This window comes from Magnolia sinica, chromosome 5 (assembly GCF_029962835.1).
Source record: "Magnolia sinica isolate HGM2019 chromosome 5, MsV1, whole genome shotgun sequence".
Taxonomy (NCBI): domain Eukaryota; kingdom Viridiplantae; phylum Streptophyta; class Magnoliopsida; order Magnoliales; family Magnoliaceae; genus Magnolia; species Magnolia sinica.
In genome coordinates this window covers 34,109,655-34,123,242 of record NC_080577.1, presented here as the reverse complement: position 1 = coordinate 34,123,242, position 13,588 = coordinate 34,109,655, and the positions used below count along the sequence as shown (strand labels likewise).

The following is a 13,588-nucleotide window of genomic DNA, read 5'->3' as shown; positions in this document are numbered from 1 at the left end:
TATCCATGTTGTCCATCCCTTCTCTTTGATCATTTTAACGTATGTAGACAAAAATGAGGTAGATCCAAAGCTCAAGTGGATCACACCAAATAATAAACTCCGGTTGCATTAAATGTAAGAGTCATATGTGGCATAGTCCACTTGAGCATTGGATCTGCCTCATTTTTATACGCATACCTTAAAATGATCTGAGCGAATGGATGGACGGTGTGGATAAACAGATGCATAACGGTGGGCCCGACCATAGAACTGCCGAGACGCAATCCGCGTCCCTTCCAGACGTTTCCATGACGCAATCGGCTTCCGGTCAACATGGATGAGCAAAATAAGGACAGGAACACGATAGCATTATTATGAGAGAGAGAGAAGAAGTAGTTGGCATATGGACTACGTTGATGTCCGCATCATCATCCATCTGGATGATCCATTACGTTCGGTTCATTCATCTTCCGTACTATACAAAATATCATAACTGGACTTTGACTTGGTGGTTTGAATCATCCCATTCAATGACTTTTTTTCAAAGAGGCCCATATGAAGATTGGACTGGACCTCATGGACGGTCCAGATCGGTGAAGTGGATATGTCAATGAATATCAGGCTTTGGAGAGCAAGAGAGAGGAAGTAGCTTGCATAAATTGATGGCTCTACATATCCTTTGTTGCACTTGCATCGGCTCCTCGCATGAAAGGACTGAAAACAACAAAAGTGCTGAGTAAAATGTGCGGCACACCATGATGTATGCATCTTATCCGCACTTTCCATCCATTTTACCAGCTCCTTTCAGGGGATGACCCCAAAATCGAACCATATCCAAAGCTCCAGTGAACCACGTCACAGGAAATAATGTGAATTGAATGCCTACCATTCAAAACTTCTTTGAGGCAACAAAAAGTTTTGATCACCATATGTGTTTTCCCTTCATCTATGTCTATGTGACCTCGTGAATAAGATGGATGACAAGTAAACATCACCATAGGCCCTGGGAAGGTTTCAACTGTAGCCAACTTTAGCCCTTGAAAGGCTAGGTTTGTATAAATTAGATTTTTCTCAAGTGACTGTTTGGATTCATGAAATGTATGAAAAAGAAAATAGTGTTTCTCATCAAACTCGGACGCGGATTGCGTAGTAACTCACTATGCTTAGGGTACTGAGTAAACTCTGTGAGGCCCACCATTATTTACATATTTTATCCTTTCCGTCCATCCATTTTAGCATATAATTTTAGGGCATATGCCCAAAAGTTAACCATATAAAATGTTCAAATGGACCACACCACAGGAAACAGATGAATTGAACGTTCTTGGGGGCCATAGAAGTTTTGGATCGAGCTTATATTTTCGTTTTACCTTCATCCATGTGTGTATGATCTTATGAACATGGTGGATGACAAATAAACATCACTGTGGGGCCTAGCAAGGTTTCAATGGTGGAAATCATTATCCCCACTATTTCCTTTGGTATGATCCAATTGATTTTTGGATATGCTTCAATTTTGAGATAAACCCCTTAAATTAGATGGAAAAACGAATGGGTGGTGTGGATAGACCACATACATTCAAGGTCGGCCCAACTGAGTTTACCCAATACGATAAGAACATACTAAGTAACTCAGTACGCAATCCGATTACATCAAACTTACTCACATCATTTATTAACTTTTTCACCTTTTGGCCGTAGGAAAATTGTTGGGAGGAAGAAAAATGAGTTGCTCAAAGGTTAAAAGCCCAAATATGTCACTACCATGTTCAATTGACTCACATGTGTCACATATGCCACATGAGACATTGTCCATCTTAAGTCATGCCACACACGTGCCACTATGCCACTATGCCATATGTGTCTAAAGAGCCCCTAATATGCTAACGTGACATGTGTCAATGTTTATTTTCTCTTATGACCCACACGTGCTATTGTGCTACGTGTACCGTCATTCATACTACTTGTGCCCTATGTATGCCCACATGTGCACCAATGCGCCATAGATGCCATTGTCATCTTCAATCATCTAAATATGGCACATGCCATTGTCCATCTTCAATCCTCCAAATAAAGCACATGCCATTGGTGCTAATGTATACAAGTGTTATCATCAAACTTAATGCCCACATGTCATATGTGTCAATACATGTCTTAACTTCAATCACCTCACATGTATCATGCATGTCATAATTTAACTTGAAGTGGTATATGTATACTACTGTTCATCTCTAAGCATCCCACATCTGACACGTGTGCTAATCTAGTATACGCTAGTGATAGCTTTAAAAAATAATTTTTAAATAAGAAAGTTAAAATTAGATTCTAAATTTCTACTAACCTCTTGTTGAAAATAAACAAGAAAAACAGGCCCTAGAATTGAAAGTTTGTAGCCTACCCAACTCTACTTGCAATTAGACATTTTTACCCGTGTAATTAGTTTTTGGAGGGCAGAAATTCTAGAAGAGATCAGAGGGCACTTTAAATGAAATCAGGATATTTCAGGAATTGAAAAATGTTCTGTCACTCGGTTGGAAAGCATATTGCGTCTGACCTTTAACCGTCAGACCAGATCTGCATGAGGGCCCACCATTAATGTGCTGTCACTCAGTTGGGAAGCATATTGAGTCTTGACCTTTGAGCGTCCGACCATATCTGCATGAAGGCCCACCATTATGTTTCTGTTTATCCGTGCTGTTCATCCCTTTTCTCAGATTATGTTATGGGCCCACACCAAATAGTAAGCTTGGGTTGCACTAAATGCACAAAGCATTAAATGGATCTGCCTCATTTTTGAGCCCATAGCTTAACATGATATGAGAAAAAGGGATGGACTGGGCTGATAAACATATACATCCGTGTGCCCCACACGCAGATCCGCTTCCACTCAGTTGACGGCATTTTAAATGAAATGAGGATATTTGGGTAATTCAAAAGTAATGTCACTGGGGTTCGGATTTCTCCCACAGCAAAAGGCAAAACGTTAAACGCATGACGTGGGTAGGCCAACTGAAATGTCAGGCCTTGATCCCGAACATAACCCAGATCCAAATTTCCGGTGGGCCACAGCATAAGAAACAGTTTAAAATCTGCTTGAAACCTCTAAATTCCAGAGATGTGGGTCACCTGAGTTTCAGAATAACCTGATTTTTGGAGAGTGCCTTCATCTCCGTGAAACGAGTCATATAAATTGATTGGATGGCATGCATCAACCGCGGTGAGTCCCATACACAAGTAATAGTGGGCTTCCCATCCATTCATTTGTTACAGCTTTTACCTAAAATTTTCAACGAGCCCAGTTTTTCTGGAATTAGGGAGAACATGAGGCAGCACACCTAATGGACGGCTTGGATCACATCCACATTTTCCTACACTTCTCAGTTGAAGGCATCTAGCCTTGCTGGCACAGAGGCTTCAGTAGAGGGATGAAACCACCTCCTAGCATATATTACCGTTCAACCAACTGAAATGCTAATACGATGGGCCTGGGAGCAGCCGCATGGCATCCATTGATTCTGATGCTCCACGATTATAGAATGGATCCCACCCAAAATCATACACATGTAAATGTGTATGGACCTGATTGCTGAGTAATGCACCATTTGAATTTGTCATGCCAACACCAACAACAGTGGTGGCTCAGGCTCAGAAAGGTGCATGTTAACCTTGCTAAACAAGGGAGAGGATTACAGCCATGATCCACAATCCACCAGAGTGGCCCAATCCCACAATTTTGGGCCAATCCAGATCGGTTACTACACGGCCTGTCCCGAGCTCGGGACTGCGAGAGGCCACTGTGACTTGTGGCTTTTATCCACACCGTACGTCCATTTTTCAATGGGCCAAAAAACAAGGCAGATCCAAAGGGACCACACCAAAGGAAAGAGTGGTGCTAATGACGCCCACTGTGATATTTATTTGCCACCTCTTCACAAGGTCATATAGACCTGAATGTAGGGAAAACACAAATATAAACTTCATCAAAAACTTAAGTAGCCAAGTAGTTTTCAATGGTATGTGTTTAATTCCCACTGTGGTCCACTGGAGCCTTGGATCTGCCTCTTTTTTCTTTTTCTTTTTGTCTTTTAATCTAAAATTATATGGCAAAATGGATGGACGGCGTGGATAAAAGCCATACATTACAGTGGCCCCTCAGATACCCCTGTCCCGAGCTCCCAACAGGCAAGGGTAGTACCCGAACAGCGTCCCTCCCAACAGGCAAGGGTAGTACCCGAACAGGGTCCTTATAGACCTTTCATGTACTGGCCCACCTGAAATTTTTTATTATTATTTTTTTTAATGGAAGCAAGAGAGAGAAAGCACCAAAGCATGCATGGGCTACACATGGAGATGAGAGTACATGGCACTGAGCTGCATAATGGCATTTGTCATAATGCAACCACTCACACATCTGCTTTTTCTGAGGAAAACACAATCTATGAGCATTTTTGAAAGATGTTTTGGTAAACAGATGAAATTAAACACACTACCAAAAGCATATACTCATTACAAGAACCAAAAGTATTTATCTTGAGTTGGAGAAACCAGGAAAATGATGGGATCAAAACTGTCGCCTAGGCCTCGACTCTGCCATAGTAACTCTGATTGCCCTGCCCTTCAAGTCCTGCACCAATACACATCTCTACTTTATAGCACCGACCATCAATCTACCAACTAAATCACAAGAATCAACCCATTCCCAACAATATGTGATCAGGAGTTAACAGGATCATCCACCAACCAAGGCTTTGCACAATATACTACCCTTTTCAGTTCTGGATGGACCATGCCTCAAAATTTTCAGAGATTGGAAGACCCCAGCCACCCATCTTGGGCCCTTTTTTCTACATTTCTTTTTTCAACCATCTATTTCTGGGCCACAAAACAAAAGGCTAATATTGTCCTACCCAGGAGACATTAAGGACATTCTATCCCTGTTGGTTCAAAGCAGATCCAATTGCCTGGATTACTGCACCCTGGGCACTACTTTTCAGAACAGAATATCCAAGTATGCCGTGCAAATCATCGGGTCAAGGATCCAAAAATTCCTCCATTATGAGCAAATAGATATTTTTTAAAAAAAATGATAATATTAATAATAACAGAACCAAGAGCAAGACAAAATGTTAGATCAAGTCTAGCAAGAGCCACAACCAAAACCATTTTCACTATCATTCTAAATGGAAGGAGGATAGATTTTTTTAAAGCGTCCAGTTGGGTGGGGAGTTGCACATAATCAAGATGAAGTCGTGCTCTCCATGCAGTAGGATTCACCACACTAAAGCAATGCTTTCCGCTCCACATAAACACAATTAGCACTGTTTTTGTTTTTCTTTATAAACCTAAATTGTGTTTATGCAGAGTAAAATGCCGCTTTTCTGTGACAAATCCTATGTGGAGAGAGCATGGGCCTGAAAAAATCAGGATGAGACTTAATCCCTATTGTGCACGACCCCTACCTAAACAGACCCTAATGCTTTTGGAAACAATTTGAGACAAATATCTAGAGATGAAACTCAGACAAAATTACCAAAAAAAGAATTATCTATAATCACTGAGGAGAGAGACATGCCACTTTATGAGGAGAAAAAGAAATTAGAAGTAAAATTCTTTGTTGATATACTTACCACCCCATCAAGTGAAGAAATTGCACTATCAACCTCCTCAGCAGAGCTGTATGTGACGAAGCCAAAACCTCTCGATCTACCACTTTCCCTGTCATACACCACCTTGGCCTCCATAACCTTCCCTTGTTCACTGAAGAGGGACTCGAGAGCTAAATCATCTACACCCCATGAAAGATTACCTACGTATACCCGGTTGGCAGAATCAAAACTGCCCCCACCCCCACTCCGAAATCCTCTAGATGAAAGATCATCCTTCCGAGGTGGGGGTCCGGAATTCACCCTCAGTGCTCTGCCATCAAGTTCCTGTTGCACCATCATAAATACTTACTCAAATAAGAATTAGAAGTTACAAAAAAGCTTAGTGAACAAAATGGTAAATAAAGCTTATGAAAATGCAAGAAGATGCCAATTATAACGAAATAAAGGGAAAATAAGCAAATAATAAGAACAATAACAATGATAATAATAATAATGCTTGACAAAAACCAAGAGAGCATTCCAGGTTGGCAGACACAAAATGAAGGCTTCTTCATAGAAGATGAACTCTATGATGTATATGGGAATAAACTAGCGCTAACTCGCAATGCCTGAAAAATATAAATCTCCATGGACAAGTAAGTTGTCAAATTCATTCAACTCCCTTGCATGCTCCAATCCATTGTGACAAACATCGCCGAGATTTTTAAAATCTCACAATATTTTTGCAAGAATTTGATAAAACGATATTATCACAAGATTTTCAAAATCTCAGATATTTTAATTTCGCGATATTTTTGGAAAAGATAGTGGTTTTAACACAAAATTATCCAAAAGTTAAAGGCCTGTTTGGTAAATGCCTAAAAAGAGCTCCACACAAATTTGTTGCTCTTGCCAACAAATTATTCAGACATGCCATGTTTGGCAGGCAAATTTCATACTAAACGCATGTTCTGAAGGCCTGTTTGGTAGCCTTTTTCTTAAAGGCGATGATTTATTATTGCTGAGCTGACTCCAAAAGAATACAATGTACCACCAAGAGAGAGAGAGAGAGAGAGAGAGAGAGAGAGAGAGAGAACCAAGCAAAACTACCCATTGTGTGCCGTAATGGTGACAACCATTACACGTTACGGGGTCAGAACAGCCGTTACAGAAAAGAAAAACCGTAACGGCCGTTACAACCCCCTTAATGGCCCGTTACGCACCCCCTAATGGCCTTGTAACAATCCATTATGGGTCGATACAGGCTTTTCAAAAAAAAAAAAATCAATAAAAAAGAAACCTTCACGGGCCATTACGGGGACCGTAACGGGCATTACAGCCCATATTGTGAAGGTAATGATGGTGGCCATTACGGCCACCGTTACCATCACGGAATATCTTGAAATTACCCTACTGCTTAAAGGCCTGTTTGGCAGCCACTCTTGAAAAAAGAAAGAAAAATTGAAGCAATTTTTGAAAAACTTAGTTCCAGAAATCTAATAATTTTCAATTCAAATCTTGTTTAGATGACACAGTTTTATTCATTTTTTTATATATAAATGGGTCATTTGGGAGCATATATTTGATATGCATTGACAAAATCCATATGAATTGGAATCAATAGTTGTATTCTGCAGGCCTGCAATTGAAATCCATTGGAATCCGGCAATCTGGTAATCAGACTCACCAACTTGTGTTTGGCAGCCTGTATTTGGAAGCATGGTATGCCTAAACGGTGACAGTGGTAACTGTTACGCATTACCTAGCTGTAACGGCCATTACAGGGGGAAAATGGCCCATAATGGACCCGTAACGGAGCCAAAACAGATTTTTATTTTTTTTTTCAAAACAATATAAAAAGGCAATAACAGCCATTACAGCCCATGTCGTAATGGTAGCAGTGGTGGCCATAATGGAATACCTTATTTCAAAGAGAGTGAGAGAGATGATTGTAATTTGTGATTCGGTGGTAATTGGAATCCACGTGAAATGAAATCACATGGGTTTGCTATGATTTCAGAAAGGTATGTTTTGGTGTATGATCCAATTCACATCAAATACACTCCTCCCAAACATCCCAATTCCCACCGATTCACGCTCCCAAATTACCCCTAATGGGTGTTTGGATGTCATTGTTGAGAAAATTCATTTTATAAAATAATGCATTATTAACATAAATTACTCTTCTAACAATGTCATATTCATCTCTTTCCTCTAGACCCTTCATCTAAAAAATGACAACAAAGGTAGACCCCACTTCATGGACGCACTTCATGACCAGTCCAAATCTATGATTGGATTTTTTTTTATATAATTAACATGGATCATTCGTAGATGGCTAATATCTTCCAATCATGAGGGATGGGCAGCCAAAGGTGGGGCCACCTTCCATGTGGATCGACCATCACGTGCAACCCACCTTTGTTGTCCACCATCCATTGGTTGACATTTGATGTGGATCATCCATAATGTGGGGTCACTTTTGATGTGGACCATCCACCATGAGAGGCCCACCTTTGATGTGGGCCATCCATCATGCAGAGCCCAACTTGGATGTGGATTGTCCATCATGCAGGACCTTGGACATGGATCGTACATCAGGTGGGACCCCACCCTTGACATGCACCATCCATCATGTGGGAACTTGAATGTGGATCGTCCATCAGGTGGGCTCCACCCTCAACATGCACTGTCCATCTTGCAACACCCAACTTTGATGTGGGTCGTCCATCATCAAGGCCCACCTCTGATGTGGACCACCAATCATGTGGGCCGCACCTTCGAAGCGTGTCGTCCATCCAGTAAGGCCTACCATTCATGTGGCTCATGTTGGACCCACCTTTGATGTGGCCCATCTATCGTGTGCAGTCCACCTTTAACGTGGATGGATCGGACGATCCATCATGTGGGGGCATGGGAGCAGGCTCTGATGTGGGCTGTCCATTATGCAGGGCCCAAATTTGATGTGAGCCATCTGTCATGCATGGCCCACCTACGATGTCCACCTTCCATCGCATGAGTCCCACCTTGATGTTGATCATCCATCATGCGGCGCCTACCTTCATGTGCATCATGTAGGGGCCAACATCGATGTGTGTCGTCCATCCTGCAGGGCTCACCTTAGATGTCCATCATCCATCATGTGGGGCCCGCCTTAGAAGTCCACTATACATCCTGTGAGGCTCGCTATCGACGCCCATCATGTTTGGCTCAACTTCAATGTGGGCTACCTATTGTGTATGGCCCAACTTGGATGTGAACCGTCAATCATGCAGGGGCCACATTGGATGCAAATAGTCTATCATACAGCACCCACCTTTGACCTGAGTTGTCCGTCATGTGAAGCCTACCTTTAACATCCATCGTCCATCATGGGGCTCACCTTGGTGTTGATCACCCATCATGTGGTGCCCACATTGATCTGGGTTGCCCATCGTGTGGGATCCACCTTTTATGTGGGCCATCCATTGTGCGGTACTCACCTTTGATGTCCAGTCCATCATGTGGTGCCCAACTTTGATCTCTACAATCCATCACATGGATTTCAAATCTTTTTCTGAAAATAGCTCTTTTGATGTTTTTTTCTCAATTGAATTTAAGACCATTTGTAAGCTTAAGAAAATGCATTTATTATGAAAAGTGTTAATCTGATATGATCCATTCCAAATAATTTACTGGCAAGAACAACAAATTTTTTGTAGAGCTAATTTTTAGGTGTCTACCAAATAAGCCCTACAGTTTAAAAATAGCCTTAAATTCAGTTGAGGGAAAAACAACAAGAGGGTTGTTTTCAGGAAAAAACAAAAAATCTGAACATCACATGATGGACTGGACATCAAAGGCATGCATCGTGTGATGGACAATCAACATCAGGGTGGGTCCCCCATGACGAACACTGGACATCAAAGCTGGGTCCCGCATGACGGACAACCCGCATCAAAGGTGGGCGCCACACGATGGATGGACACAACTGAGGTGGGCCATACAAGATAGACATCAAACATGGGCCTCACACGATGGATAGTTGACAATAAAGGCAGACCCCACGTTGATGGATGGTCCACATCAATGGTGGGCCCCACATGATGGATGACACACAAAAAGGGTGGGCCCCACATGATGGACGACACAAAAGAAGGGTGGACTACATATAATAGACGACACATATCAACATCAAGGTGGGAACCATATTATGGACAATCAACATCAAGGTGGGCCCCATGTGATGGACGATGGACATCATAGGAGGGTCACATATGATAGATGGCCCAAATCAAAGCTACCCCCTCCATGATAGATGACCCAAATCAAAGTTAGGCCCTTGTGGCCCTATGTGATGGACTATCTACATTGAACGTAGGCCTCGCATGATGGACAGTCCACAATAAAGGTGGGCCACACAGGATAGGCGGTCCACATCAAAGGTGAGCCCCGCATGGAGGGTTGACATCAAAGTTGGGCCTTGCATGATGGATGCCCCACAATCAAGGTGGGCCCACATGATGGACGGTCCGCATCAAAGGTAGATTGATAGATGGTAGACACCAAAGGTGGGCCCTCATGATGGACAACCCATATCGAAGGTGGGCCCTACCTTTGGTTGCCCATCCTTTTTGAATGGATGATTTTAGCCATCCGATCAATACCCGAAAAAAAGAACGGTCCACATTCATTATAATAGAGGTCCAATCATATTTGGATTGTCCATGACATGGCCATCATTGATTATCATTTTTGAGATTAATGGTCAAGAGAAAAGGAAGGAGATGAAGTTACAAGAACAATTTATGTTAATAATGCATTATATTGTATTTCATAAAATCAACATTATAAGAAAAATAGATAAAATAGCTAGCATCATACAAACAACATTTGCATATAAATTAATTTCTTGAACTAAGTTTTCAAAACTTGGTTTCCATGGAACTTTGCTGCTGCTTCTTTTTTTTTTTTTTTTTAATGAAAGAGTGGCTACTAAGCAGGCCCCAAACGAATTCCTTTCATACCCATGTACTTAAATTTTCAGAACTATTTATTAATTTATAATAAATATTAAAAATATTTTATTTTCAGCAAGATTTTCTTGATAGTATCTCAGTTAAACACACCAAAATCTAAAAGCCTCCTAGATATTCCCATACCGAGGAAATTGCTAAGAACAAGTTTTGTCACTATGCTCCAAACCTCAGTGAATGAAGCTGACTTAGAATTATTGCAAACCAATCCATCAAATGGATAAATGCAGCTGATTTGATTTGTGAGTTAGCAAAAAAAAAAAAAAAAACAAAATCTGCAATTTCTACTCCATGCAAAATTGTCAAAATTTGGAATCCCTTAGACCCTAAATTCATCCAAAACTCTTAAGCTTGTCAGATGTAACAAAACTCTGTGCTTGAAAAAAAAAAGGAACTGGAGAAAAAATCTTGAATACAGAATGAAGAAAATTTGCCATTAATATGAACTTGATGCCATCAACAAAACAATCAAGCTTAGTTAGCTTTGCAAATGTAGTAGCTAGCAAACCTAGCAGCCATGGACTTGCAACATCATTTAGAGACAAGACCACCTTACCACAACATAGACTCAATTCATGGTGCACATAGCTCTATAAAACAAACATGGATTACGGGTATCACAAAAGGTAGCACAAGTACTTCAAGAAAGATAGAAATTTCCCAAGTTCTTTTCTTTTATATAAACAAAGTCAGTAACAACATGTGGTACCCAGATTAAGAATCTGCTTAACATAAGAAAAAGAGTAATCCAAGTCACACTACCATAGTTCTTCTCAATCAACCAAAAGCAAATGCATTCCAAATTAACTAAGATCAAATGCAGAATAAAATGACACCAAGTGCATAATAAAACTCACATAGCCATTGAACTGCTGTGCAGCTGCTTCAACTTCCTCAGCTGTAGACATTGTCACGAACCCAAACCCCCGGCTTCTTCCAGTCAGCTTGTCATAAATAACCTGCCATTGCAGCCACTTCAACTTACCGCAGACATCTAGAAACAAGAATGCATTTGTACATCCACATTGTTTCACACTAACAACATGTACATTTAAATACACCATTCAAATGGATGCACACATGTAGTTGGAAGAATGTATTGCATGCATAGATATATTTAAACACGAATATAAAATGCAGAGACGTGTATATAATTAGTAGCATGCTCATACAAATGCATGCACAATTGCACATGTACCATGTTATGCAAACAACGCATACCAGTTCGCATGAGCATGATTCGTAAACAGTTAAATCCTTCTGTACTTTGTATGGGTTTATTGAAATTACTTCATTTGGAAACTGGGTTTATAGAAATTACTTCATCCATTTGGAAACAACTGGGTTTATTGAAATTACTTCATCCATTTGGAAACATTTTTTATTTTTTATTTTTAAATCCTCGCAATATATTGAAATGTGTGTCCGTATGTATGCAAAAACATGGCCAATCACAGTAGGAAACAGAAAAGATGAAAAGCCCCATAGACCCAAACTCAATTTCAAAAGAAAATTGCAAAACATCCCCAAACCCCTGTAACTCTTCAACTCTAAATAATTGAGTCTGCAAGAACCCCAGTAGCGGTCGCTTAGGGGCGCTCCACATGTTAATCCTGTGGGCCCTACCACCTCTGGCCCATGACACTAGATTTCCACTGACTGACCATCGCACGGGCCTTGCCACAGCTAGCATTTGGAGGGTCCTGACTAAACAAAGGGCAAATGTTTCACAATCTACAGCCCAAAATCCTTTAACGGTTCACACAGGTTCAACCATGTGACCATCCATGACGACGCCGACAAGATGGCCAATAGCTAGAGTGGCGCGGGCTACAATTTCAGGTGATGCGACCGACCACCAAACTAGACCACATAAGAAAATCAGCCAAACCCCAACAGCCAACCATTCTTTAAACCCTAAAAGCTAAAACCCCCAAAACGCCATACTAAAACCTCAGTTCTCACCATATCCCGGAAAAAAGAATAACTCCAAAACCCAAATAGAAAAAGCAGCATTCCTTCAGAAAACTCAGAAACACTCCTTGAAAAAAAAAAACCTCAAACCCACCTCGACCTTCTCGACCGCCCCGGCTTGCTCGAACAACCCAGCAAGCTCCGCGCTGTCGACGCTGAAGGGAAGATTCCCAACGAAGAGTTTCAGCTCCGGAGGGAAATTCGCCTCTTCCCCCTCTTCTGCTTCGTCTTCTTCCTGCCCATATTGAGATGAGATAGCGACTCTTCGGACGAAAGCCGACGAAGAGAAACTCCTCGTCGACGAGGGTTTTACAGAGAGAGATTCGGAAACGGAGAATGAGATAGGTTTCTTGGTTTTGAAAGATGGGAAGGAAGAGAGAGAAGGAAAGGAGTTTTTAGAGAGGATTAGGGTTTTTGAAGAGATAGAAGGGAGGATAAGAGAAGCAGCAGAGGAAGCCATTGCTGCTGCTGTAAGCTAGAGAAGAAGTAGATAAGGTTTTAGAGAGAGTATATATAGAGAGAGGAGAGGAGAAGAGATAGGGCGTAACCTAGAAATGCCTCTTCCTTTGAGAAATTACCGCCGCCGAATAAGATATTTTCATGGTATTTCGTTTTACGCCTGTCGCGACTGACAATCCAGTATATATCACTACTCACTGGAGCCCACGTGCTGAGTGGTCCGATGATTTGAACCGCCCATATTCTACTTCCTATTACAGATAAGCTATTGAAACTTATAATAATATATGAATCAACATTCAAAACTTCGATTTTTTTATTTTAATTTGATCCATTGAAAATTTTCTTTTCATTTTTTAAAAAATTCATCTACAGATCGATGGTCCGTTCAGAGTTAGTTTCTTAAGGTAGATCTAATAGTATCATTCAATAACATGGATGGTTCCGGATCATCTGATAACTCAGCATGTGGGCCCCAGTGAGGGGCAACACACGCTCGATACAGTCACGACCGAGGCAAAACGAATACCTTTTAGACTGGGCTGGGCTGGGTTGTGGATCTCCCAGATCCATTTC

At 41.2% G+C, this 13,588-nt stretch overlaps 1 protein-coding gene across 1 annotated transcript; it reads right to left on the bottom strand.

Annotated features, from left to right (window-relative positions):
• Positions 1-4,336: 4,336 nt before the first annotated feature.
• On the bottom strand, positions 4,337-13,058 carry LOC131245931 (29 kDa ribonucleoprotein A, chloroplastic). The gene is made up of 4 exons (XM_058245720.1): positions 12,648-13,058; positions 11,437-11,538; positions 5,607-5,909; positions 4,337-4,603 (listed from the first exon to the last, which is right to left on the bottom strand). Exons 1-4 carry the CDS (start codon positions 13,011-13,013, stop codon positions 4,541-4,543), a joined length of 834 nt encoding a protein of 277 aa, XP_058101703.1. The 5' UTR covers positions 13,014-13,058; the 3' UTR covers positions 4,337-4,540.
• Between the last annotated feature and the right edge of the window lie 530 nt (positions 13,059-13,588).